Source organism: Nomascus leucogenys, unplaced genomic scaffold (genome assembly GCF_006542625.1).
Source record: "Nomascus leucogenys isolate Asia unplaced genomic scaffold, Asia_NLE_v1 Super-Scaffold_241, whole genome shotgun sequence".
NCBI lineage: Eukaryota > Metazoa > Chordata > Mammalia > Primates > Hylobatidae > Nomascus > Nomascus leucogenys.
The window spans coordinates 3,036,811-3,063,990 of record NW_022095767.1 but is presented as its reverse complement, the minus strand read 5'-3'; the positions used below and the strand labels follow the sequence as shown (position 1 = coordinate 3,063,990).

Sequence of the window (27,180 nt, the reverse complement as noted above, 5' to 3'; positions counted from 1 at the left end):
AGCAGAGACACCAACTAGGCTGCACCCAGGTCCCGCACGTGGGCAGGCGGCCCTGTCCTTGGCCAGGAGAGAGGCAGGGAGCGGGGGTGGCAGACTGAGGGGCTGACACCAGAGCCAATGCCCAAGGCCTGGGGGGATTAAGGGATCCTCTGCTGCCCGACCTGTGGCCAGTGGGGGCAGGGGGGTCCCTCACACCAGCTGCTCGATATCCATCGGCAAGTCAGTACAAACACCTCCCGTCCAGCTCCCAAACCTGCCTCAGTCTCTCCTCAATGCAGAGACCTCCCCCCGCACCCACACCGTTCCCACCTCGCCCTGCCAGGCCCGTGACACACCACAGACTCGGTGGAAGAAAAGGGAGGGGTTTATTCTTAAGCATCTTTAAGGGTTTACAAACGAGGGCATTTTGTTTTAAAAAGGGGCAGGGCGACACTGGCGGCCTGAGGAGGGGCCCATCAGCTGGTGGGCTGGCCTGAGCCACCCTCAGGCCCCTGCCCGCCCAGTCCGCCCTCTGCCTGGTCCAGAGGGATGGCTGGTGACGAGGGGGGAGGTCTTGGGAGAGGCTGGGAGGCAGGAGAGACTCCCCCAGGGCTCCCCACTTAACACTGAAGGGGGTGGGGGTGGGTGGACACACACTCATAAAACAGAAAATAAAGTTAAATAAAAATAAAACCAGGCAGCCCGGCCTCGGGCCTGTGCTGGCCCTGGGACCAGCCATGCAACCTTCCGGCAATCCGCAGAGGCCCCCATGGCTGGACGCAGGGGAGGAAAGGGCCAGGCCTGTTGGCACCCCCACCCAGCAGACCCCTGGCCCCGACAAAGGGGCCAAGGGGCAAGAGAAGGTGGCTTTCCTCCCTGGGGGCAGAGAGAAGATGACGTCTATGACTTTTTAAACATGCGGCGTTTTGTGAATATCATAATAATAACAAGAGTCAACAGGCTAGGTGAAAGGAGAGGGATGCTACGCCTACGCTGCCCCCGCCACGGCCAGCCGGCTTCTGTGCCTTTGGTGTTGGTTTTTCTTTGTGATTTTTATGGGGTTTTGTGGTTTTTTTTCTCGTTTTTTGTTTTGTTATTTTTTCTTGTTCACTTGATTTGCATGCAACACCCACAAAAAGGAAACACACTCCCTCCTGCTCTGGCCACCCCAGCAGGCTCCGGGGGGCACCTGTCCTGGGCCCCTGGTGCACTCACCCGGTCCTTCCCAGTCCTGGACCTCAACGTGGGCTGGGCCAGGTGTGGGTGAGTGGAGGGATGGCCAGGGGCACGATGGGAGTGACTGCCTCGCACCCCCACCCTCAGCCCGGCCCCCACCCCTGCTGGAACTTGTCACACGTCCTCAAACCCCCACATCCACTCCCTCTGCCCTCGATCCCTGACTCCCTCCGGACCCCTCCCTTGGCCCCGCTCTGTCACCAATTCCCTCTGGTCACCTGCTCTGCACCATGCACCAAGCCCACCTTCCCTGAAGGCCATCCTGTGTGGCCAGGGCCCCGCAGACCCCTCTGCACCCCCTGAGGTCTTCAACTCACCCCAAGCTGTGGCCCCCGGAGACCCCAGAGCAGTGGCCCCAGCCCAGCCCCCCAGTGCCCAAGGGCGGTTGGGGCCCCACAACAAGCAGCTAATCGTGACTTTGGTAAAAGTTTCTGAAGGTACCGACAACCCCATGATAACAAGCTCTCCTCCGCCCCCACCCCAAACACCCCACCAAGTACAATAAAATACAATAAACTCCAAAAAGGACCCCCTGAGATCAAAGAGAAAGAGAAAGAGAGAGAGAGAGAGAGAACGCGCAGCTCCGTCCAGCCGCAGTGGCAATGCCCACACCGCCTGGCTGGGGGCCACTGACTCATTGCGCCATGGGAGACCTATGCAGACCCAGGGGACCCGTCAGGAGGCGGCTGGGCCCAGGCTCAGGTCAGGAGAGAGACAGAGGCAGGGAGGGTGACGGGAGAGCCAGACAAGGACAGAGAGGTAGAGCGGGGGACAGAGGGCGACGGAAGAGGAACGGGCGCGTGGGAGTGGCGAAGGGCACAGCACGCTGGGGGCGTGCATGGTGGCTGCGGGACTCTGGGGCTCTCTCCTGGCCCCTGGGGGCCGCCCTGGCCCAGAGGCTGCAGCTGAATGAACAGCGACTCCGCTCGCGGCCTGCTGTCTTCCGTTCACAGTGTCTGTCGGGGGACGCACACGGCCGGCTGACCCCGGGGTGGGAAGGGCAGGGGCCTGGTAGGCCCGGGGCGGGGGGTGGGTGGGCACCCCCCACTCTCTGTCCTCAGCCTTCGGTGGCCGTCCAGGTCCCAGGTCTCCCCTGGCAGGCAGCTGGGTGGCCAAGTGGGGAGGGGGGCCTGTGGCCATGCCCCTGGCCCCCTGTGGGGCTGGCCGCCGCCAAGCAGCTACCTGAAGAAGGGCAGGTGGGGCTGGCTCAGGACGCTGCTAGTCCGCGGTGACTCAGTCTTCGCCATGACGTCCTTGAACCAGGACGCCACGTCCACCTCCACCGTCTCGTATCGCTTGATGAAGCTGTGTTCCTGTGGGCCCGAGGGGGTGGGGCTTAGGAGGAGAGGGTCTTCCCTCCTGGCCTCACGCCTCCGCAGGGACAGGAAGGGGACTGGGTGGGCCCAGGTACTCACAAGTAGCTTATTATACTTTGGTCTCTTCCTGTGATCTTTAGTAAGGCTAGAGCAAGAGAAGGGAAGACAGATGTGAGAGTGAGGGAGGAGGGGATGCCGGCCCCACCCGTGCTCAGGCCCTCCCCAAGGAGCCAGGGGTCCCCAAGATGTGTGTGGAGGAAGGAGCTGTGGATGTCCTCAGGACGCCGGCTGACAGCTGGGAGCAACTGTGAGTCCCGGAGCCTCCTGGCCTGGGGCCAGGTGGCAAGGGCCTGGCTTGGGGGGCCAGAGCTGGCTGAGGTCCCCCAGAAAGGTGGGTGGGGCTCCCCTGAGAGAATCAAACATGGCCCTCCTGAACTTGTAGCTGTGCTTGTTGCAGAAGCGTGCTCACAATCTCCAACAGCCACCCTGCCAAACGCCACAGGGCTGGCTGTCCCTCAGGCTAGGTCCAAACCCAGCTCGTGGCTCCCCAGGCACCAGCTCCAGCTCCTGTCTGCAGCCCGCCCACAGCCGCATCCGCCCATCCCAGGGTGCTGCCTCCATTCCCCTCCTGCCGTTGCCTCCCCAGCTGCCCAGAGCAGCGGGCTGTCCCTGACCTCCCAAGCAGAGGGAGGTTCTCACCAGTCTTTGACGAAGGACTGGAAGTCCCCCGAGAAGCCCATGTGTCCGGGCAGAAGCGGGGGCTCTTCCTGTAGGACTTTGGTGAGGACCTCAAAGTCCGTCTTGCAGTTCTTGTAGGGAAACTGTCCTGTTGCCAGCTCCACCTGGGAGAAAGACGGGCAGGGCTGGACCGGCCGGGACAGGTTTGTGTTCTCCTCCCTCCGAGTCCCCCAGAAGCCCTCACTGCTGGCTGGAGGACAGGGGCAGGGCCCCAACTCACCAACGAGATGCCCAGGCTCCATACGTCGGCCCGGATGTCATAATCCGGCTTGGTGGGGTCTGGGGGGTCAATGCGCTCGGGCTGCAGGGGGAGGAGGGGAAGATGTTATCTCCAAGGCTGGGGCCGGCCTCCCAGCCCCCAACCCCTCCCCCGCTGGAGGGCCCCCACTCACCGCCATGTAGGCGGCGCAGCCGGCGCTCCGCGTCTTGGCTTTGGAGTCCACCAGGCGGCCGCTGATGCCGAAGTCGCAGAGCTTGATCTGGCCCCGCTCGTCCAGCAGGATGTTGGAGGGCTTGACGTCGCGGTGGATGACACCGTGCTTCTCCTTCAGGTAGTACAGCGCCTTCACAATCTGCAGGCACGCAGAGGGCGATGCATGTGGCAGGGGGCACAGGCCCAAGGCCAACTGCCCGGTGCACGCCCCACCTGGCCACTCACCACCACTGTCATCTTGCCTAGTGCACGCCCCGCCTGGCCACTCACCGCCACTGTCATCTTGCCCAGGATGCGCTCGGGGATGGGGCCCTGCATCCGCTTCTTGAGCTTTTCAGCGCAGGTGCCCATGAGCTCCATGGCGATGAAGACGTCCGTCTGCAGGGAGAGGGGGCACCCGGAGGAGCTGTGTCTTCCGGCCCACCCCCCTAGAGGCTCTGCTCCCTGGGAAGGGGCGGGGTGAGGGAGGAGGAGACCCTGCAGGGTGTGGTGCAGGGGGCACCTGGCACGGCCGGGGACTCACGTTGGTGATGAACGTCCCAAAGCACTGCACGATGTAGGGGCAGTCGTGGCTCTTGAGCACTACGTCCAGGTCCATGAGGATGCGCTTGTTCTCCTCCTTGTTCCCCGAGCGCCGCATTTGCTGCACAGGCAGGGACAGGAAGGAGCCTTAGCACCGGCCTGGGGTGTGGGGCACAGCCGGGGTAGCCACCAAGGCTCACCTTAACGGCAATGACGTGGCCAGTCTTCCGGAAGCGCATCTTCCACACCTGGCCGCAGGTGCCACTGCCCATCTCGCCCAAGTTCTCCAGGTCGTTGATTTCTGCCTGGTAGCGCTGGGAGGAGAGGGAGGGTTGGAGGGTCCCTGGGGCCTCTGCCACCGCCCCCCGCACCCCCACTGGTGCCCCCAGGATGGGTCCAGCCTGGCTGGGCCTCCTCCCTCTCCCCGCCACAGTGAAGGTGGTACCTGGCCCCCGATGGTCAGGTAGCCCGTCTGCTTCATGATCTCCTGTAGCTTCTGGTCAATCTCAATGCTGGGGACATGGAGCAGGTGCCGGTGGAGGTGGGTCCTGACCTTAGGTTGGCCACCCCAGCCCCCCATACCAGGGTTCCCACCGGTTTAACCACCCTCCTCCCAGGGCTGGCACGGTGGCCCCTCAATGCTGCTTCCCACCCAACCCTGCTGGGCCCCTGGCTCACCTCTCCATGCTGCGGGGTGTGAACAGGGTTGATGGGAGCCCCAGCATGTGGCGGGGCCGGGCGGGGGGCGTGGGGTGCTGCGGGGAGCTCTCTGAGGATGGCGAGCGGCTGCCCCCATCGTTGGCCAGCGGGAGCTGCAGGGCTGGGGGGGTGAGAACCAGTGGCGGGGAGGGGGGATCAGCGCCCAGATGGTCTCAGCTCCACATCTGGCATTCCAGGGAGGGGTCGGGACCCTCACCTTCCCCTCCTGGGCTTCCTGAGCTAGGCTGGCACAGCCCCCTGCCCTGCTGGGCTGGAGGAGCTGGGGTCTCCCTCCCACCCCAGACTGTCCTCAGGGTCCCCTTGTCTCATCCCCTGACCTGGAAAGAGATGGAGGAGGCTGGCAGGGGAGAGGGAGCCCCAAGTCTATGCTGACGGAGAAACGAGATGGGGACCTGAGGTATCCCTCGGCCAGGCGGCCTCCCTGACAGGTGTGTGCGCTTACTCCCACTTCTGCCCAGGGCCACAGCGCCCACAGGATGGATAGGCGAGGGCGGAGTGCCTGCCGGGGCTGGCCCAGGCTGTGGCTCTGCTGGTAGCACTGAACTTGGCTCCCAGACAAGAGTGAGCAGGGCCATGCTGGGGAGGCAGCAGGCACGAGACCCAGGCTTCAGGCTGCCTTGCCCCATCTTCTGTTTCGGGGTCAGGGAGGGCCCCTCCTCGGCCAGTGGGCTAACATGAGGGCCTCCTGGCCTGGCTGGCAGAGCTGGGGCCCATAGGGGCAGGACAGGACCTCAGGGGGCCTGCATCCTCTGGGAGGAGAGCTTGGGGACACAGCTCCTGCAGGGGCTGGCAGGACCAGGTGGGGCCAACGCTGGGCCAGGCAGGGGTTGGCTCATCCAGCAGCCTGCATGCGGGCAGCTCGGGCATGCTACAGCGGGTGGACAGGCAGCAGGCAGGCAGCAGGCACCCTGGGGTGGGCAGGCGGCATTAGGGGTGGGAGGGCAGGAGACAGACAGACAGACAGGAGCCAAGACAAGGGCCCAGGTGCCCAGAGGAGGCGCTGCAGAGACAGGCCAGAGAGGGGCCTGGGACAGGAGGGCAGCTTCCCGGAGGAGCTAGGGTCTCCCTGGCTGGGCTGGCAACAGGGTGCAGGAACAGAGGCCGGGATGCCAACGTGGCCTCCAGAGGAGCCAATCCTGACACCTCACATCCTAGAGGCCCTGACAACGGCTACACACACCTACCAAGGTGCCCCTCTCACAGGAGCTGGGGCCTGCCGCTCTGCCAAAGCCCTCAGCGGACAACCCCCTCTCTCCCTCTCTTCCTCCTGCCTCACCCACCTTTTCTCCCCACAGTTCTGCAGGATCCTGGTGACTGGTGCCCAGGGACTAACATGAACAGACAAACCCGCTCCATGCTGGCAGCTAAACCCCGTCCGTCCCGTGTGCCCAGGACCCTGATCTCAGCCAGTAGGAGGGGCAGGAAGACGCTGCCCTCAGTCCCAATGCAGGAGGCCCAGCATTGCCCCTACCTGGTCCTGCCAGCTCCTGCAGGAGCTGTGCCCCCTAGCTCCCCTCCTGGAGGACCAGGCAGGAGCAGGGGAAGGGCTCTGGGGACCTTGGGACACAGCCAGGCCCAGTGTTCATGACTGGCCTTAGGGGCCTCACCTCCCGTGCCCCTCCCGCTGTCCTGGCCACTGCTGCCTCTGCAGCACCACGTCACCTCCCCCTGGTGGTTTTCTTGTTTGTTTGTTTTTGAGATAGGTTCTCGCTCTGTCGCCCAGGCTGGAGTGCAGTGGCGTGATCTCAACTCACTGCAACATCTCCCTCCCAGGTTCAAATGATTCTCCTGCCTCAGCCTCCTGAGTAGCTGGGATTATAGGTACACGCCACCACGCCCAGCTAATATTTGTCTTTTTAGTAGAGATAGGGTCTCGCTGTGTTGGCCAGGCTTCTCCCTCTGCTTCTTCAGGTCCCTGCGCCTCTGCTCTCTCCATGGCCCGAGCCACAGCCCCAATCCCCTTCTAGCTCCCAAGGGCCTGTGCTCCCCCCACCCAGTCCCCAACCCCTGTGCACCTGGCATCTCTTGAGAAACTGCCTGGTTCCCACCCCTCAGAGAGTATCCGAGTCCCACTCGCAGCCTGCACTCAGGGGGTGAGGACCGCAGCCCTCGAGGAGTCCTGTGGGCCCCTCCCTGACAGAGCCTACCAGGCCTTCCGAGGGCGGCCCCGGAGCCTGGGGACGAGGCTGCCGGACCACAGACTGGAGCATGGGGGGATGGAAGGGAGGGCTCAGGTAGGCACTGGGGGAAGGAGGTACACAAAGGCCCTGAGAACAGAAGCCACGGAGGTGGTGATGGCCACACGGCAGCTCAGGAGGGTGGAGTGAGAGCAAGAGGGTGAGGATGAGAAAGAGAATGGATGAGAGAGAGGCTGGAGGGCACGTGTCTGCCAACAGGAGCCACAGGTGTGCAGGCTGCCATGTCAACATGCACGCACACGCCGTGCAAGTGCACACACGCACAACACACACCCAGGGCATGCCGTGGACCCAACACCCATGCAGCCGGGACAGAGTCCCCCTTGCCCTCAGACACACACACTCACAACCACTCACAGGGCCAGGCACCCCATCTACTCTCTCTCCCAACACAGGCGTGGGGCACAGCCTGCATGCCCAACACAGGCTGGCGCTGCGCTCAGAGCCCTGGCAGGGCTGTCTTCTCTCCCCCCACCTCCTTCAAGACGCTTTTTAAATTCTCTTTTTTTTTTTGAGACGGAGTCTTGCTCTGTTGCCCAGGCTGGAGTGCAGTGGTGCGATCTCAGCTCACTGCAACCTCCACCTAATCTTTTATTGTTTTTTTTTTTTTTGAGATGGAGTTTTGCTCTTGTTGCCCAGGCTGAAGTGCAATGGTGCGATCTCAGCTCACTGCAACCTCCGCCTCCCGGGCTCAAGCGGTTCTCCTGCCTCAGCCTTCAAGTAGCTGGGATTACAGGCATGTGCCACCATGCCCGGCTAATTTTGTATTTTTAGTGGAGATGGGGTTTCTCTATGTTGGTCAGGCTGGTCTCGAACTCCTGACCTCAGGTGATCTGTCCGCCTTAGCCTCCCAAAGTGCTGGGATTACAGGTGTGAGCCACTGCACCTGGCCTAATCTCTTGTATTTTTAATGCAGACAGGGTTTCACCGTGTTGGCCAGGCTGGTCTCAAACTCCTGACCTCAAGTGATCCACCCTCCTTGGCCTCCCAAAGTACTGAAATTACAGGCATGAGCCACTGTGCCTGGCCCAGTTATTAAATTTTTGTGACAGGATCTCGCTGTCACCCAGGCTGGGGTGCAGTGGTGCGATCATGGCTCCCTGTAGCCTCAACCTTCCAGGCTCAGGTGATCCTCCTGCCTCAGCCTCCCCGAGTGTTGGGATTACAGGTGTGAGCCACCGTGCCTGGCCTCTCCAGAGGCTTTGTTCAATTCCCACCGTCTCCAGAGGTTCCCCCAGGCTGGCCCCCTGCAGGGCTGCTCACCCAGCTAGAATGTTCTCCCTGGTGGGAATGTGCTCCCAGTCCAGTGGGCCCCCCATTGCAGCCCCCGCTACAGAGGAGAGGGGCTCCGTCTGTTCTATTCACTGCTGTGTCCCTGGCGCCCAGGGCTGGTATGGAACCCAGGGGGGTGCTGTGTGTTCACCTAGTTGTTGAGAGGGATCCATAGGCACAGGTCACCCACCAGGCCCAACTTTCTCGTTCTCTCAGTTACACACACACAGGCATGCACCCCCCACCCCCCGCCCAAGGCCACAGACTCCCATTCAGTGGGGAGCCCACCACCTCCTCCAGGGAGTCCAAAGTGGAGCTGGGAGGAAGGGAGGGGGAGGAGGAGGGAGGACACAGAGGAGGCCGGGCTGGGCTGACCGCTGCTTGAGTGGAGTGAGAGAGAAAGTAAGAGTGAGGGGAAGGGACATGGGAACACACACAGAGCATGGGGGCTGGGGGACGCCATTCTGCGGCCGGGGCAGCGGTTAGGTCAATGGTGCAGATGTCCAAGCAGCGATGATAAAAAGGCTGGTACCTGCTCGTTGGGACGGGGCAGGAGCAGGGCTTAGAGTGATCACAATAACTGGATGGGGAAAAGGAAGAAAAAAAACAACACCACGATAAATCACAACAGAAACGACCGATTCGTCCAAAAGAAAAGAAATCAAATCATAAACGAGGAGGAGGGGGAGGCACCGAACTGCAGAGATGGCTAGGAACCGACAGAGATGGGGAGGGCGGGGAGGATGGGATGGAACTGACACAGACACAGACGCCTGGAGGGGACTCCTCGGGGGCCTGCCTGCCACCGGCCTCCTAGCTCTGCATGGGAACGGCCACCCCTGAAGGCACCCGGGACCCTGGACCCAACCCTGTCTCATCCACTCAGGGGCCAGGGAGGGCAGCCCCCAGGGGCTAGCAGGGACCCGTGTCTTGGCTGGGCTTCTTGTCCCACGTAGTGTCCTGTGCCAGAATCCCCACCTCCATGATTTCTCTGGACCCCCAAGAGATTCCCCAAGGAGGAACCCATGCTGACTCAGGTCAGGAGAGGGAGGGACAGGAGGGGGTCAGGCTGTGAAGGTCACGCAGGGTGACCAGGGAATGGGTGGGGTGCCCAGATACAGGGGGTACCTTTCTCGCCTATCATAATGATTCCATAGAGAGAGCTAAATCAACTACAAAGGTCACATCAGAGGAGACATGAGAGCATTTTACTGGGTCAAGAAAGACACAAAAAGGATCATGGGTTGGGGGTGGTGTTCACAGGGTTTGAAAATCTGATTCCCTCCAGCCCAGAGGATTTAGAGACCAGGCTCTTGGGGAAAAAGCCGGGAGACTAGATGTGGTCAGTGTTCTCAGGCCAGGTGTGTGTGGAGCGAGAGGTACTGATCTAGGATGACACGGTGTCAGGGAGGTAGGTACCGAGATGGTGGGACTGATCAGAAAGCAGGTGGATGTATGCTGGGGGGTGGGGGACAGGCCTAGAGTCACATTAGCCTCAGGTGTCCCCAGGTCAGGTGGGTGTGGGTGTGAAGGGAAGGGGAGCCATCACTTGAACACAGGTGACAAAGTCACCGGGCTGGCTGGGGGTCGATGTGCATTTCTGGAGGTCAGACACCACATGCTCACCAAGATGGTGGCAGTGAAACTGGTCACAGGGGTTTGAGGGGGCCTGGTGTATGTGGGAGGGGGTCTGCTGAGCCCAATGCGATGGTCACTGTCGCCAAGAGAGGGAGAAGGGACCCCCTTCCGTCCCCAACCCCAGACACGGTTACAGGGAGAGCGAGAGGGAGAATCTTCGGGTCAGAAGAGATAGGGAGGGGCTCTATGTGGTCAAGTAACCTCAGGTGTCCCCGAGCCAGGCGTGCGCGTGTGCGTAGATCGTCGCTGCACGGGGCTGACAAGCCCTCAGGCCGGGGGAGGGGGGCGCCAGACAGTCCCTGAGATGACGAGAGTGGTAGCATCAGGTCAAAAGGGACGTGTCTGTGTTTTCGGGGCGACCTGGATGTGGTCACGGTCGCGTGGAGTCAGGGAAGCCCGACCCAGAGGATCACGGCGATGGGGGCGGGTCATCAGCTGGGGGCCTCGCCTGGGTCCGGGAACTGGGCTCCCAGGCCCCGAGGGTGCGAACCCCCCGGAGCTCGCCGGCCCCATGCCCCCCGGGTCACCGTGACCCTCGCCCCGCGAGCCCGCAGCGGGGGGGCGGAGAGGAGCGCGAGCGCCCCGGAAGCGGGGGCGGGGCCTTGTGGCGGGGGCGGGGCCTCCCGCGGCGCGCGCCCCGCCCCGCCCGCCCCCTCCCCCACGCCGCCGTGCTTACTGGGCCTGGGCCGCTGGGGGCTGATATCCAGGTTGAGGTCGATCCTCCGCCGGGCCTCCCGGTTCTCCTGCTTCAGCTTTGCTTCCAGGCGGGACAGCTTCTGCTCCAGGGAGGACGCCGCCATCTTCCCCGCCGCCACCGCCGCCGCGCACCGCCCGGCCGCCCGTCAGTCCGGCAGACAAACACCGCACTGCGCCTGCGCCCGGATGACCCCGTCGAGCCGCCGTCTCGCCCCGCACGGCGCATGCCCGCGGCGCGCACCCGCCCTTCTCCGCGTGCGAACCTCCGCGCGTGCGTGCTTCGGCTCAGCCCGAAGGATGACGCCACCTAGAGCTGGAGGCAGGCAACGTGCAACCCCCGCCTTCGTCGCCACCACCACCGTAGTGCGCATGCGCCAATTCCCGATCGCTCTGGAGAGAGGCGCTGCGGGGAAACATCATTCTTCTGAGGACGGTGGGCGGGGAAAGCGGCGTGCATGCTTAGCGAGGGGAAGCCGTGTTCGCGCGCGTGGCTTTTGCGCATGCGCATTCCTGGAACCTCGTTCCTAAAGGGGCAGTCGATCCCTTGTCTCCACGGCGGTGTCCCCTCAGCCTCCTCGCTTTTCACGGTCGGCTTGGGCGTCCTTTCGGAATGCCTTCCTCACTGATGGTGCTTTATTAGGATTCCTCTTGTGCTTAATTACCTCCTAGCCTCCTGCTGGCAGCGGGGTGCCGCCTCCTCACCGTAATTAGGCTCCGTCGAGAGCCCTTTCCCTTCTTGCCAGCCCCAACAGGCTCAGAGTTGGCCGAAGCCAGGCGGGAGAGGACGGCCATGGGAACCCAGCGGTGTGACCCCTGCCCTCGGCGACGGGGCCAAGGTCAAGGCCAGAGTTGTTGGCCAGACCCACATGGAACCTCAAGACGCCCCCTTCATCTCTCTCGCACCCGGAACGTGAGCCCAGCGCCTGGACGTGCAGAATTCTTATCTGAGGAGGGACTCTGGGGTTAGGTGCCCGTGCCTGAGCCCCCGGCAGCCTAAACCACTCCTTCAAGTGGTCCGAGGGGTGCTGGGGAAATGTCCTCTGGAACTCAGGGATCTCCCCCAAGAGCGGCTTCCCTCTGCTCTTAGATGCTACAAGGAGTTTCTGATTTTGCGGACACCTGGGAGGTGGCCAGGGGCAGGCAGTCTCTGCCAAGTGCCCTTCCAGCTTCTGGTCCAACGAGGGAACACTTTGGGATGAGTGTTACAGGCTTGTCGGAACTCCTCTGGTGACGACTGGTGGGTGGAACACACACAAGTGTAGAGTTACAGCTGAGGTCTTTACCTTTCCGTCTTCCAGGCAGCCTTCTGTGCCTCTGCTCTGAGAACATGAGACTCATCCTTGATTCTGGCACACGGGTGTTACTTGGTCACATGAAATAAAAGGTTACGGGCATGGTGGCTCACGCCTGTAATCACAGCACTTTGGGAGGCTGAGGCGGGTGGATCACGAAGTCAGGAGAGGACCAGCCTGGCCAAGATGGTGAAACCCCGTGTCTACTAAAAATACGAAAGTTACTCGGGCATGGTGGCAGGCGCCTGTAATTCTAGCTACATGGGAGGCTGGGGCAGAGAATTGCTTGAACCCAGGAGGCGGAGGTTGCAGTGAGCCAAGATTGCGCCACTGCACTCCAGTCTGGGTGACGGAGCCAGACTCCGTCTCCAAAAAAAAAAAAAAAAAAAAAAAAAAGAGGGTCTTGTTCTGTTGCTTAGGCTGGAGTGGTGTGGTGCGATCACAGCTCACGGCAGCCTCAACCTCCTGGGTCCTGGGTTCAAGCAATCCTCCTGCCTCTGCTTCCCTAGTAGCTGGGACCTCAGGCACAGATCAGCACACCTGGCCAACTTTTTTTTGTATGTTTTTGTAGAGATGAGATCTCACTATGTTGCCCAGTTTGGTCTCAAACTCTTGAGCTCAAGCGATCCTCCCACCTGAGCCTCCCAAAGCGCTGGGATTACAAGCATGAGCCACTATGTCTGGCCCTAATAAACGGTGTTAGACAACGACAGGTGTGCACATAAGAGATCAAAACTAGAATTTGCAATGATTAGTATTATTTATTAAGCACCCAGGGAACAGTCAAGACCAAAGTCCCTGCCTGTCCTTGGAAAAACGTCACCTCTATAGCAGGTGTCCGAACCCTGGAGTCCGCCCACCTTAGGAAGTCGTTGAATAGCTCTCTGGGGGAAATCTATCAGCTGCCTGAAGAGCTTTGTGTGTATTTGTACACCAGCATTATCCTGAGGAAGGAGGTACCTGGCTTCATCAGTTTCTCAAAGGGTCTAGGACCTCAAAAGGGATCAGAATCTAGATATTTGGATACCCTTTTTTTTTTTTTTTTTTTGGCAGAGGTGGGGTCTCACTATGTTACCCAGGCTGATCTTGAACTCCTGAGCTCAACCATCCTCCTGCGTTGGCCTCTCTGGGCTGGGATTATAGTCATGAGCCACAGTGCCCAGCCCTGATACCTTTACATCAACATTTCCCAACATACCGTCTCAGGACCACTTACCTGCACCAGAACTACCTGGAATATTTAGGAACAGACTCCTGGCCCCCAACCAAACCTCCTGAGTCAGTCTTTCAGGGGTGGGGACTGTGATATTTTGTTTTGCACCGACTCCCTAGGTGATTTTGATGCTTAGCCAAATGAAAACCATTGTTCTGAGCTAACATATAACACGGCAAACAACTGTGTCTGTGTCCTCTCCTTGGGAGAGAACCCCAGAAGTAAGTTGCTTTGTCTGTTGCGTGGGGAGGGGGAGCGTTGGAAATCCCACTGGGATGTGTCCTTTCCCCTATATGTGGCACTAATTGGGCTGGAATATCCAGGGAGGGGCAGCAGTTCTAGGGATGGGAGCAAGGCCAGCCAGCCTGCCAGAGACACAGGTGTGGTTTTGGTCGGAGAATGCCATGACTGAGTTAATCCCTCCATACCAGGTTCCACCCCAACTCCACAACATCCTGTCTGTCTCCCCAGACAAACCAGCCCAGATCCTCCTGGGCCCCAGAAAGATGACACAGCTGCTCCCCCATCTCCTGGCCTGGACCCACTTGGCTTCCTGTCCTGGAAGACAATGGTTGAGATTCCTGGGCGGAAGCATTTTTAAGGCTCTACCTAAAACGGCCCCACCCCAGCTTCATTCCTCCTCCATCTTGTCCCGCACTTCTGCCGGCAGACCCTGGTAAAGGGTGTCTTCCACCAGGAGCCCCGCCTTCTTGAGCCCCCCACAGTTGCCAAGTTCTTCTGGCAGCGCCTCTAAGCGGTTGCCTTTGAGCTCCAGGCGGCTGAGGGCCCTGAGGGCACCCACGTGGGGCGAGAGCTGGCTCAGCTGGTTGTCGCCCAGAAGCAACGTCCGCAGCTTGCGGCAGAAGAAGAGCTCTTCGGGCAGGGCCTCCAGGGTATTGTAGGAGAGGGCCAGGTGCTGTAGGTTCTGCAGGAGGCCCACCTCAGCTGGCAGGGAGTGTAGCCCGTTGTGGGACACATCCAGCAGACGGAGGCCCGAGCACAGGCCAAGCTGGGAGGGCAGGGTCTCCAGCTTGTTGTAGCTCAGGTAGAGCTGCTCCAGGCTCCTGAGCTTCCGCACGTGCTCAGGGACATAGGCGATCTGGTTGTGCCACAGCCTGAGTGTGACCAGCTTCCGGCAGTGCTGGAAGCTGAGGATTTCCTCGATGGAGCGCAGGTGGTTGTCCTTGAGGTCAAGTTCCTGCAGCGCGCCCAGGCTGAACACTGCGTGGGGGATGCGCTCCAGCCCGCAGGCCACCAGCTCCAGCTCCCGCAGTGCCACCAGCTTCTTGAGGCTGTTCAGGGCAACCAGACGGGCCCCATCGTTGTGCAGGCTGAGCCTCTGCAGGTGGCCGGCAACGTCGGTCACACTGGCTGGCACCTTCCCGGCGTTGCTTCGGAGGGACAACACCTTGAGCTGCTTCAGCTCCCGGAGGCTCTCCAGGGTGGCCGCCCGAGCTAGCTCCTGGGGGAAAAGCCCCTCCAGGTGCAGCTCCTCCAAGCCCCGCAGCCCAAACACCCAAAGCGGCACCTCGCGGAGCTCCTCGCATTTGACGCGCATCACCTTCAGGTGGTCCCGCAGGAAGACCTGCAAGGAAAAGGGTAGCCTGGCGGGCGAGTGGAGCAAGCTGAGCTCCTGCAAATGCACCAGCTGTGACAGCCCCGGGGGGAAGGTGATATCGCAGATGGCCTCCAGCCGCAGTGACTCCACCTCACTGAGCTCAAAGACGGTGTCGGGCAGTCCCGGAAGCATGCAGAGGGCCAGCTCCAGCCGGCCCGCGGCATTGCGCTGCAGCTTCTGTCGAAGCTTCTCGGGCGTCCACTCGTGGTTGAGATTGAGCTGCTTTAGACGGCTTTCGCTGACCTCGGACAGGAAGACGGCGAAGCGCTTGGAGTAGAGGGAGTCATACTGATCGATGAGGTGCAGCATGAAGGCGAAGTCGTTCTTGACGTCAGGAATGTCCCCCATGCCAGTCTCCTCCCGCACGGAACGGAAGGAGTACTCCTTGAGGGGCCGGTGGAAGAGCCAGTAGAGCGTGTAGATGCAGGTGAGTCCGTAGATGCACACAAAGGAGATGTAACAGAAGGCCAGCTTGGAGAAGAGGTGGGCCTTGGTGTGGTTGCAGCAGAAGCTGGCGTAGCCCGTGACCTCTGACGTCTCCACCCTACAGGCCACCAGGAAACTGATCTTCTCCACATAGACCAGGTTGTAGACCAGGATGGCCAGGAACTTACACACTTTCAGCACCGTCTGTCGGATGTACATGGTGTACAGGATGTCGCCCTCTTCCACGTGCACACGGAACTTCTTCACCTTCTCAAACAGGGCTTTGGCCTGCTCCCCCTCCTTCTTGTCCAGCAGGGTGACAACTGGAGGCTCGGTCACCACCTTCTCCGGTTCCGCCAGCACCTTCTCCTTCTCACCCTCCCCTACCTTCCCCGGCCCGGCCCCTGCCGTGGCCACTATGGTGGCCGCAGCCCGTCCGGTGGCTGCTGGGCCCTTCTGGTTCTCCCCGGAGACCTCGGATAGGGCCCTGGTGGTCCATGGAGAGTCAAAACACTTGCCCAGGATGGAGATGAAGTGTTCAATCTTGGAGCTGGTGCCAGGGAACTTGAACCAGAAACTGGTGCAGACCATGAAGATGAGCGTGTGAATGACCACGAGGTAGGGGAAGTACTTGGCGTACCAGTGCAGGGCTGTCTCATAGCACAGCTGGTTAATAAAGCTGTATTGCTGCAGGTCCAAATTGTTCTTAAGCCCTTTAACCTCCTGCAGGGCCCCAATCTGCTCAGGGATCCCCCGAGGCAGCAATTGCTGGCACGGGGCCTCTGATAAGTTCTCCTGGAGCTCATGATTGGGTAGACAGATGATCTTGTCCTGTGTCACCTGAGGAGCCAAAGAGAATGAGGGCTGTAATCCTAGCACTTTGGGAGGCCAAGGCAAGTGGACCACTTGAGGTCAGGAGTTCGAGACCAGCCTGGACAACGTGGTGAAACCCTGTCTCTATTAAAAATACAGAATTAGCCGGGCATGGTGGTGGGCACCTGTAATCCCAGCTACTCGGGAGGCTGAGGCAGGAGAATCGCTTGAACCCGGAAGACGGAGGTTGCAGTGAGCCGAGATCGCGCCACTGTACTCCAGCCTGGGTGACAGAGTGAGCCTCCGTCTCAAAAATAAATTAATTTAAAAAAGAGAGAAAATGAGGGGGATGGGGAAAAACAGGCTGAAGGTGGGAGGCCCCCGCACCCCCCATCTCTGACTGTCGCCAGCCAGCTGTAATTTTGGAATAGTTTTGCTAAACCTCTAAGCACTGATTTTTTTTGTTTTGTTTGTTTTTTTTGTTTTTTGAGACAGTCTCGCTCTGTCAGGCTGTGTGCAGTGGTGCAATCTTGGCTCATTGCAACCTTCCCCTCCTGATTCAAGAAATTCTCCTGCCTCAGCCTGCTGAGTAGCCAGGGCTACAAGCACACACTGCCACGCCTAGCTAATTTTTGATTTTTAGTAAAGATGGGGTTTCACCATGTTGGCCAGGCTGCTCTCGAACTCCTGGCCTCAAGTGATCCCCTGCCTCAGCCTCCCAAAGTGCTGGGATTACAGGAATGAGCCACCGCAACCGACAAAGCACTGGTCTTTGTCTGAGAAAAGGAGCTGGGTTGAATCGTGTCCCCACAAAAGATGTTGAAGTCTCAACTCCAAATCCTTAGAATGTGGTATTATTTGAGCTGCGTCAAGCGGCTCCTGTTTGGTAATAGGGTCTTTGCAGAGGTAGTCAAGTTAAGACAAAGCCGGTAGGGTGGGCCCAGTATGACTGCGCCTTAGAGAAAGGGGAAACATAGACGCAGAGACAGACACAAAGAGAGAAGATGACGTGAGGATACAGGGAGAGGCTGGGTGCGGTGGCTCAGGCTTGTAATCCCAGTGATTTGGGAGGCAGTGGGAGGGGGGGCCAAGCGGGGGTGGTAGAGGAGGATTGCTTGAGGCCAGGAGTACAAGGTTACAGTGAGCTATGATTGCACCACTGCACTCCAGCCTAGGTGACAGAGCTTGCTTGAAAAAAAAAAAAAAAAAAACTGTCTCGGCCAGGTGCAGTGGCTCACGCCTGTAATCCCACTTTGGGAGACAGAGGCAGGCTGATCCTGATCACGACGAGGTCAGGAGTTCAACACCAGCCTGGCCAACATACTGAAACCACGTCTCTACTAAAAATGCAAAAAAATATTAGCCGGGCATGGTGGCGCATGCCTGTAATCCCAGCTACTTGGGAGGCTAAGCCAGGAGAATTGTTTGAACCCGGGAGGCGGAGGTTGCAGTGAGCCGAGATCGCACCACTGCATGCCAGCCTGGGCAACAGAGGTAGACTCCGTCTAAAAAAAAAAAAAAAGAAAAAACTGGGAGAATGTCATCTACAAGACAGGGAACATTTGGAGCTGCAAGAATCTAGGAGGGAGGCTTGAAGATTCTCCCTACTGACAACTGACACCTTGATCTCAGACTTCTGGCCTCAAGAACCAGACCCAGAAGAGGAAACATTTCTGGCATTTAAGCCACTCAATCACTGCTACTTTGTTACAGCAGAAGTAACAAACTCATATAGCAACTGCAGTCCTTTCCAGATTCCAGGGATAAAATTGAGCGTTATGAAAATATGGGGCTGGGCACGGTGGCTCACACCTGTAATCCCAGCACTTTGGGAGGCTGAGGTGGGAGGATGGCTTGAGGCCAGGAGTCCGAGACCAGCCTGGGCAACATAGCAAGACCCCTGTGTCAACGAGAAATTTAAAAATTAGCTGGACGTGGTGGTGTGTGCCTGTAATCCCAGGTACTCTGGAGGCTGAGGCGGGAAGATCGCTTGAGCCCAGGACTTCAAGGCTGCAGTGAGCTATGATCATGCCACTGCACTCCAACCTGGATGACAGAATGAGACCATGTTTCTTTATTTTAATTTTCAATTGTTTTATTTTATTTTTTTTAAGATGGAGTCTCATTCTGTCACGCAGGCTGGAGTGCAGTGGCATGATCTCAGCTCACTGCAACCTCCATCTCCCAGGTTCAAGCAATTTTCCTGCCTCAGCTTTCTGAGTAGCTGGGATTACAGGTGTCCACCACCATGCCTGGCTAATATTTGTATCTTTAGTAAGGACGGGTTTTCACCGTGTTGGCCAGGCTGGTCTCAAACTTCTGGCCTTAAGTGATACTCCCACCTTGGCCTCCCAAAGTGCTGGGATTACAGGTGTGAGCCACCATGCCCGGCCCCTGTCTCTTTTTAGCCAAAAAAAAAAAAAAAAAAAAAAAAAAACAAGAAAGAAAGGGTCAGGTGCAGTGCCTCACGCCTGTAATCCCAACACTTTGGGAGGTCCAGGCAGGCAGATCACTTGAGATCAGGAGTTCGAGACCAGCCTGGCTAACATGGTGAAACCCCATCTCTACTAAAAAACTACCAAAATTAGCCAGGCGTGGTGGTGGGCGCCTGTAATCCCAGCTACTCAGAAGGCTGAGGCAGGAGAACCGCTTGTACCTGGGAGGCGGATGTTGCAGGGAGCCGAGATCATGACGCTGTACTCTAGCCTGGGTGACAGAGTGAGACTCCTTCTCAAAAAAGAAAAAAAAGATATGGAATGACATAGCAATGTGGGGACTCCGGTGCTCCTGGCTATGGAGGTAAGGAAGATAAGGGGTCTAGATTGGCCTTTGAGTGGGGCTCTGTCTTCAGTTTCCTCTCTTTCTTGGGTGATGAGAAGGCTTTCCAACTTCCCCAGACACCTGCCCCGCCCCTCTGGTCACGCCCCCTTCCCAGGGGAGGGCCTCACCTGGAGGGTGCAGCCAAAGACCCCGATCATGAGCATGGCCACGGTGAGGTACTCGGCCAGCACGTCCCACCAGGGTTTGAGCACCTTGAATGCAGGCTGCTGTTCCGTGAACTGCTTGAATTCGGCCACTGGGATCATGCTGCCTGTGGGACAGGACGAGATGGGGGTGTAGAGAGACCCTTAGGATGGGAGGCTCTGCAGGGGGTCCTCCAAGGAGCCAGACGCAGGCAGGCCTGTGCTCCTCATCTGCCCATGACCCTCCCTGCCCAAACTTGTCCAAACCTCCGAAGTGTGTGCCCCTACTTCCCTCTTAGCCTGGCCTTAGTCACCCTCCATGCAGACATCACCACCTCTCCAGAACCAAGCGGCCACTGTTCCCCTCTGGGCACCCCTGCACCTGATCTGACTTGTCTGACCTCGAAGAGCACAGGAGGGATAGTCCACAGGGCCGCCGCCCTCCAGCCTCCTCGGGTGGCCCCCTCCCCAAAACCAGGCACCCCTCGCCCACCCCTGACACCAAGCCCTGAAAACATCTGCCTCGATGCTCCCTGACCGCAGACACTCGGCGTCTGGGCCAGCCCTGGCTCTCACCGCCACCACGCCTGAAAGCGTTCCAAGGCTCAGGACTTCCGGGGTGTGGGCCCCTCCACCCCCTCCAGGGGCACTCTGGGCACCACCTCCAACCTCTAACTGGAAAAGCCGGCTGGAGCCTGGCTCTGGTTACCAGGGCCCCAGGGGCAGGTACTGCCAAGCTGAAGGCTAGTCAGCCCTGGGGATAGGAGGTGACCAGGACACCTGAGTTTCTACAGGGGCTATAGCCCAGAATCACAGGCAGAAACCAGAGACCTGGGCTCTGAGAGGGGGCAATGGGGTGTCCGGATGTCCGAGGAGGAGGGAGGACTTGCAAATGGAAAGTTGTCAGGTGACATCTATGACCAGGCTAAGGCTGTGCTGTCAGGCTCCTGGCCGGCCCACTCTGTCTATTCCCAGGGTCTCCTTTTAGACCAAGGTATCATTATTGCAGATACAGACAGGCCAGCCACAAATCACACTGGGGCGTGGGGCACGAGCTGAGCTGTCACTCTCCCAGGCAGTTACCCACTGGGTACCGACTTCCCCAGAGGCTGGAGGTGGAACAAGGAAGGTAGGGAACCTTAGACCCAAGTTCTGCCAACATCCAAGTTCCCCCAGTCCTGGGAGCCTTCTGTCCTTGTCCAGATAGGTAATCTGTAACTGGGGCTGGGCGCAGTGGCTCACGCCTGCAATCCCAGCACTATGGGAAGCTGAGGCGGGCGGATCATTTGAGGTTAGGAGTTTGAGACCAGTGTGGCCAACATGGTGAAACCCAGAGTCTACTAAAAATACACAAAAAATTAACCAGGTGTGGTGACACACACCTGTAATCCTAGCTACTCTGGAGGCTGAGGTGGGAGGGTCTTGATCAGGGGAGGCAGAGGTTGCAGTGAACCGAGACCGTGCCACTGCACTCCAGCCTGGGTGACAGAGTGAGACTCCATCTCAAAAAAACAAAACAAAAAAGATAACCTGTAACTGGGGTCAGGGATTGGGCCAGGAAGGAGGGCATCTGCCCATCAGGGAGTTCTCTCTGGCTCCCCATCCATCTCCCCAGGAAGAATCTAGGGAAACCCTGGTCCCCTGACCCACAACTCAGCCAATGGTTCTGACACATCTGAGCCTCCCTTTTCAGTTTGTGTTCCCCCCATATTTTGGGGTGACTCCTGGGTAAAAGCAAGGTAGGATACAGGCTCCACCCACCAAGCTAAAGGCCAAGCAGTCCCGAAAGACCACATCCTTTTACCCCCTCAGAGGCCCCCACTTTGGTCTGGGGAATCAGATAGGCAGGCAAGGGGGTGGGTACAGCCTGCCCACACGGGGACTCACCATGCAAGTGTAAAATGTCATAGGTTGGGCCAGGCGCAGTGGCTCACGTCTGTAATCCCAGCACTTTGGGAGGCTGAGGCAGGCGGATCACAAGATCAGGAGTTCGAAACCAGCCTGGCCAGCGTGGTGAAACCCCGTCTCTACTAAAAATGCAAAAATTAGCCGGGCATGGTGGCATGAACCTGTAGTCCCAGGTAGGCAGGAGAATCGCTTGAACATGGGAGGCGGAGGTTGTGGTGAGCTGAGATAGTGCCACTGCAATCTAGCCTGGGAGATGGAGCGAGACTCCGTCTCAAAAAAAAAAAAAAATGTCATGGGTTCCCTGACTCAGGTGGTGACTCACCCAGACCCAGATCCATGCAAGGGGGTGCCCAGAGCACAGGGTCCCTCGCACCATGGCCCGGCCCTCATGCTCATTCACACTCCCTGCCCTAAGCAAAGAGCCAAGTATACTTTGGGAGGCTGAGGTGGGCGAATCACTTGAGGTTAGGAGTTCGAGACCAGCCTGGCCAACATGGTGAAACTCCGTCTCTATTAAAAATACAAAAATTGGCCAGGTGCGGTGGCTCACGCCTGTAATCCCAGCACTTTGGGAGGCTGAGGCAAGCGGATCACGAGGTCAGGAGATCGAGACCATCCTGGCTAATGCGGTGAAACCCCCTCTCTACTAAAAATACAAAAAATTAGCCGGGCGTAGTGGTGGGCACCTGTAGTCCCAGCTACTTGGGAGGCTGAGGCAGGAGAATGGCATGAACCCAGCAGGCAGAGCTTGCAGTGAGCCAAGATCGTGCCACTGTACTGCAGCCTGGGTGACAGAGCGAGACTGTCTCAAAAAAAAAAAAAAAAAAAAATCTGAAAACTTGCCAGGTGTGTTGGTGCATGCCTGTAGTCCCACCTACTTGGAAGGCTGAAGTGGGAGGATTGCTTGAACCCAGGAGTTAGAGGCTGCAGTGAGCCATGAAACAGCCTGGGCAAGACCCTATCTCAGAAACAGTGAACAAAACACTACTGACTGAGGTCGGGCACGGTGGCTCTCGCCTGTAATCCCAGCACTTTGGGAGGCCAAGGTGGGTGGATAATTTGAGGTCAGGAGTTCGAGACCAGCCTGGCCAACATGGTGAAACCACGTCTCTACTAAAAATACAAAAACAATTAGCCAGGCGTGGTGGTGGATGCCTGTAATCCCAGCTACTCGGGAGGGTGAGGCAGGAGAATTGCTTAAACTCGGGAGACAGAAGCTGCAGTGAGCCAAGATCTCGCCACTGCACTCCAGCCTGGGTGACAGAGAGAGACTCCATCTCAAAAAAGCAAAACAAAACAAAAACTACTGACTCTGGGGGCTGCAGAAGAAATCACACAACACACACACACACACCCGAACAGGGACCAACTTCCTGTCCTTGCCACCCTGGTGTAAGCTCCACCAGTAGCCATCCCAGGTGCACAGTCACAGACAAGAAGGCAGAAACACTCAGGGGACCGGGGGACAGCCACAGGGGCTATCATTATCTGTCTCCATGACTCAAACTTGATCCTCACAAACCTGCCATTAAATTTCCACAGACATAAAACAGGCCCCCACTTTGTCTGAGCAGGGCTGGTGGGAAGGTCCCGGAACAGGGGCTCGAAGAATTGGGGCAGAGCCAGGGAAAATACAACGATGGGATGTATACACTCAGCTTCCTCCACCAGACACTGAATGCCTCATTTTATCCCAACTCAGGCAGCGTGGATGTGGGGGACTTTGCTTTCCAGACTCAGGGGAGAGAAATAATTTGCTCAAGCTTCTACAGTTCCAAGTGGCATTCGAAGCCTGACCCATCCAACCTCTAGGTCCTGCCTGTAGGATTGCAACCACTCTGTTACCTCTTGGGAGACAGCCTCTAATTAAAATGCAGCATCTTGCCGGGCACGGTGGCTCACACCTGTAATCCCAACACTGTGGGAGGCCAAGGTGAGCAGATCTTTTGAGGTCAGGAGTTTCAGACCAGGCTAGCCAACATGGTAAAACCCCATGTCTACTAAAAATACAAAATTAGCCGGACATGGTGGTGGGCGCCTATAATCCCAGCTAATGGGGAAGCTGAAGCAGGAGAATCTCTTTTTTTTTTTTTTTTTTTTTTTTTTTGAGATGGAGTCTCACTCTATCGTCCAGGCTGGAGTGCAGTGGCGTGATCTCGGCTCACTGCAAGCTCCGCCCTCCCGGGGTCACACCATTCTCCTGCCTTAGCCTCCAGAGTAGCTGGGACTACAGGCACCCGCCACCTCACCCGGCTAATTTTTTGTATTTTTAGTAGAGATGAGGTTTCACCGCATTAGCCAGGATGGTCTTGATCTCCTGACCTCGTGATTTGCCCGCCTCGGCCTCCCAAAGAGCTGGGATTACAGGCGTGAGCCACCATGCCTGGCTGAAGCAGGAGAATCTCTTGAACCCAGGAGGTGGAAGTTGCAGTGAGCCGTGATTGCGCCACTGCACTCCAGCCTGGGCGACAGAGCAAGACTCTATCTCAGAAAACAAACAACAACAAAAAAACACAGCATCTTTGCCAAAAGCACCTAAGAACGGTGTTGCATTGTGGCAGGCCAGGCTGGAAGGCCTTCCAGCCTGAGACCGTGTGGCTCCCACTAGCCCTGGCTCCATCCACCCATGCCTCACCCCTCCTCCCTCCCAGGTCCTCCTCAAGCCACTTGCCTCCAAAAAATGTGGTGGTGAGTTCCTGCTGGGGGAAGGGTGGGAGAGTGAGACCCTCCACACCCACAGCCCGTGCTAAGAGGCAGGGAAGAAGCATGAAACATCCAGCAGTTTTCAGCCCGAAGAGAGGTTTTGTAGAACACAAGGCCAAACCTTTTTTTTTTTTTTAAGACATAGGGTCCTGATGGATGCAGTGGATCACGCCTGTAATCCCAGCACTTTGAGAGGCTGAGGCGGTGGATCACGAGGTCAAGAGATCAAGACCATCCTGGCCAACATGATGAAACCCCATCTCTAAAAATACAAAGATTAGCTGGCCATGGTGCCGCATGCTTGTAGTCCCAGGTACTCAGGAGGCTGAGGCAGGAGAATCACTTGAACCTGGGAGGCAGAGGTTGCCGTGAGCCAAGATCACGCCACTGCGCTCTGGCCTGGCAACAGAGCAAGACTCCATCTCAAAAAAAAAAAAAAAAAAAAGAGAGAGAGAGAGAGAGATAGGGTCTCGCTCTGTCACCCAGGCTGGAGTTCAGTGGTGTGGTCATAGCTCATTGCAGCCTCGAACTCCTGGGCTCAAGTGATCCTCCTGCCTCAGCCTGCCCAGTAGCTGGGACTACAGGTTCGTGCTACCATGCCCAGCCAACTTTTGTATTTTTTGTAGAGATGGGGTCTCACTATGTTGCCCAGGCTGGTCTTGAACTCCTGAGTCCAAGCAATCCTCCCACCTCAGCCTCCCAAAGTGCTGGGATTACAGGCGTGAGCCACTGTGCCTGGCCTCAATCTTTTTTTTTGGAGATGGAGTCTTGCTGTGTCGCCCAGGCTGGAGTGCAGTGGCCCAATCTCAACTCACTGCAACCTCCACCTCTTGGGTCCGAGCAATACTCAAGCCTTAGCCTCCCCAGTAACTGGGACTACAGGCACGCACCACCACGCCCAGCTAATTTTTGTATTTTTAGTAAAGACGGGGTTTCACCGTGTTAGCCAGGCCGGTCTCAAACACCTGACCTCAGGTGACCTGCCCGCCTCGGCCTCCCAAAGTGCTGGGATTATAGACGTAAGCCATGGTGTCCGGCTAAGCCTCAACCTTTTATTCAAGGGAGAAACTGAGGTTCTAGGGTGGGGGAGGGCGGCATCTTTGTAGCCCATCCTGGGTCGGGCCCCAGGCCTGTGGATTCCCAGCTGAGTGGTTTTCCAAGCCGTCTCTGCCAACAGACTTGAAGATCTGGGACATGTATAATAAGTTCAGGAGCACCAGAGGTCAGGCTTGGTTGAACCCACCCCAAGTGGTAGGTTCTGGGGCTCTGAGGGTCTCCCGGGATGAGTTGTCAGTGTCTTCCCAGATGCCAAGGGGAGGGGAAAGTGGTTGACACCCCCAAAGTCAAGTTTATCTTCAGCCTGTTTATCTTCACTCTGAGACTTGGCCGGCTCTGCCTGGCTCCCAGGACGGGCACCTCGTGGGCCAGGTTTCCCTTTGCACCGGTCCGCACCCCCACCCCAGCTCCTGGTGTGTGGCCTGCCCCGGCCACAGGGCCAGCGCACCTGGAGCGGCTCTGCCCCTTGTCCAGACCCGGGGGCTCCCAGCCCGACCCCCACCCCGCCACCTCGTGTGTGCCCAGAGGCAAAGAGCCACCTACTCACCGTTCCGGGAGGGACGCTGGGCCCAACTCCTGGGTCTCTGGGAGCGGAGCTGCCGCGACTCCCGCAGAGTTCCCGGGCGGGCCGCGAGGGTGAGTCAGGGCAGGCGGGGACAGAAGACCCGGAGCCGCCCCGCCCCGCCCCCGGACGACTCGGCCCCGCCTCGCCTCAGGCGCGCCCAGGTCGACCGTACTCCTGGCGCCGCGCGATCAGCGGGGTTGGGGGAAGAGAGGGGTCCTAGGCTGCTTTGCCCTGGTGGGCTGGGCGCTGGCGGGAGATGCAGGGGTCTTAGAACTTTGCAACTTTGCAGTCTGGCTGGACCCTGGCAGCTGGGCAAACTGAGAGATCTGGGGACCCTGAACTCCCAAAGCCATTCTACGGCCACCTTTCTGGGAACCAGGTCTTACGGACCCTGTCGAGAAAATGTGGAGGCTGGGCTCTGTGACTCACGCCTGTAATCCCAACACTTTGGGAGGCCGAGTCAGGAGGATACCTTGGGCCCAGGAGTTTGAAACCAGCCCGAGCAATATAGTGGGACCACATCCCTACAAAAAATTTTAAAACCTACAAAAACAAAATTTTAAAAATTAGCCAGGTGTGGTGGTGTGTGCCTGTAGTCCCAGCTACTCTGGAGGCTGCGGTGGAAGGATCACCTGAATCTGGGAAGTTGAGAGGCTGCAGCGAGCTACGATCATGCCACTTCACTCCAGCCTGGGCCACCAAGCAGGACCCTGTCTCCAAAAGAAAAAAAAAAAAAAAGAAAGTGTGGAAGAAGGGCTTCCTCTAACCCCTCAAGGCCCAGTCACCTGGCCTTAAAGCCCAGCCAAGGCACAGGTGACTGGAGTTTTCAGGTGCTGGGAGTGGAGTTGGGGGAGGAGAGGACAGGGGAGGGGAGGCTTCTCCCTTCAAGCTCTGGCCATGGGCAGGAACTGGGCTGAACCAACGGAAGTTGAGTAGAGTGGGGATGCCCACCTGTCTGTCCCTGCCCAACACTGTGGTCTGCCCTCCAGGTGGGGAGTGGGGGACAAGCAGCTCCGAAATCCTGGGGGGCCCAGCTTCTCTGCCTCCCCACTCCCACCCTGGCCGCCCCACTTAGGGAAGCCTGAGCTGGGTCTTGGATGAGCAAATCTGTGGAGTTGGACCTTGATCTGTTCTCCGTCTGAAAAACCCTGGAGGGCGGGCACCGTGGCTCACGCCTGTAATCCCAGCTCTTTGGGAGGCTGAGGCGGGCCGATCACGAGGTCAGGAGATCTAGACCATCCTGGCTAACACAGTGAAACCCCGTCTCTACAAAAATACAAAAAAATTAGCAGGGCATAGTGGTGGGCACCTGTAGTCCCAGCTACTTGGGAGGCTGAGGCAGGAGAATGGTGGGAACCCAGGAGGCGGAGCTTGCAGTGGGCCGAGATCGCGCCACTGCACTCTGGCCTGGGCGAAGAGTGAGATTCCATCTCAAAAAAAAAAATGAAAGAAAAGAAAAACCTTGGAGGTATCTATGGCCATACCACCCTGAAAGCATCTGATCCTCGTCTCATCTCGGAAGCTAAGCAGGGTTGGACCTGGTTAGTACTTGGATGGGAGACCACCTAGGAACACAGGGTGCTGTAGGCTTGGGCTGGGCACGGTGGCTTACACCTGTAATCTAGCACTTTGTGAGGCTGAGGAGGGTGGATCACCTGAGGTCAGGAGTTTGAGACCAGCCTGGCCAACATGGTGAAACCCTGTCTCTACTAAAAATACAAAAATTAGCTGGGTGTGGTGGCTTGTGCTACTTGGGAGGCTGAGACAAGAGAATCGCTTGAGCATGGGAGGCGGAGGTTACAGTGAACTGAGACTGCACCACCGCACTCCAGCCCGGGCGACAGAACGGGACTCCATCTCAAAACAAAACAAAAC

The 27,180-nt window shown here is 58.3% G+C and overlaps 2 protein-coding genes and 1 pseudogene across 7 annotated transcripts; 1 reads left to right on the top strand and 2 right to left on the bottom strand.

Moving 5' to 3' along the window:
- Nucleotides 1-346: 346 nt before the first annotated feature.
- MAP2K7 (mitogen-activated protein kinase kinase 7) lies at nucleotides 347-11,017 on the bottom strand. 4 transcript variants are annotated; one of them, XM_030807816.1, is made up of 12 exons: nucleotides 10,729-10,869; nucleotides 8,947-10,351; nucleotides 4,903-5,044; nucleotides 4,670-4,736; nucleotides 4,425-4,538; nucleotides 4,226-4,345; nucleotides 3,973-4,080; nucleotides 3,662-3,841; nucleotides 3,490-3,570; nucleotides 3,231-3,373; nucleotides 2,631-2,676; nucleotides 347-2,528 (listed from the first exon to the last, which is right to left on the bottom strand). In XM_030807816.1, the coding sequence occupies exons 2-12, from the start codon at nucleotides 9,290-9,292 to the stop codon at nucleotides 2,394-2,396; spliced, it is 1,482 nt and encodes a 493-aa protein (XP_030663676.1). In that variant the 5' UTR covers nucleotides 9,293-10,351; nucleotides 10,729-10,869; the 3' UTR covers nucleotides 347-2,393. The 4 variants fall into 4 exon arrangements, with proteins under 4 accessions (XP_030663676.1, XP_012364981.1, XP_030663677.1 ...); XM_030807817.1 differs by having other exon boundaries at nucleotides 1,049-2,528; nucleotides 8,947-8,994; nucleotides 10,729-11,017; XM_012509527.2 differs by lacking the exon at nucleotides 10,729-10,869 and having other exon boundaries at nucleotides 8,947-10,687.
- Nucleotides 11,018-12,775: 1,758 nt separating this feature from the next.
- Nucleotides 12,776-25,383, bottom strand: LRRC8E (leucine rich repeat containing 8 VRAC subunit E). Of its 3 annotated transcripts, XM_030807785.1 has the most exons (4): nucleotides 25,288-25,383; nucleotides 20,961-21,103; nucleotides 19,059-19,201; nucleotides 12,776-16,137 (listed from the first exon to the last, which is right to left on the bottom strand). In XM_030807785.1, exons 3-4 carry the CDS (start codon nucleotides 19,194-19,196, stop codon nucleotides 13,885-13,887), a joined length of 2,391 nt encoding a protein of 796 aa, XP_030663645.1. In that variant the 5' UTR covers nucleotides 19,197-19,201; nucleotides 20,961-21,103; nucleotides 25,288-25,383; the 3' UTR covers nucleotides 12,776-13,884. The 3 variants fall into 3 exon arrangements, with proteins under 3 accessions (XP_030663645.1, XP_030663646.1, XP_030663644.1); XM_030807784.1 differs by lacking the exon at nucleotides 20,961-21,103 and having other exon boundaries at nucleotides 12,788-16,137; nucleotides 25,288-25,377; XM_030807786.1 differs by lacking the exons at nucleotides 19,059-19,201; nucleotides 20,961-21,103 and having other exon boundaries at nucleotides 12,783-16,137; nucleotides 25,288-25,372.
- A 1,392-nt stretch (nucleotides 25,384-26,775) lies between these two features.
- LOC115833545 lies at nucleotides 26,776-26,895 on the top strand (annotated as a pseudogene).
- Nucleotides 26,896-27,180: the final 285 nt, after the last annotated feature.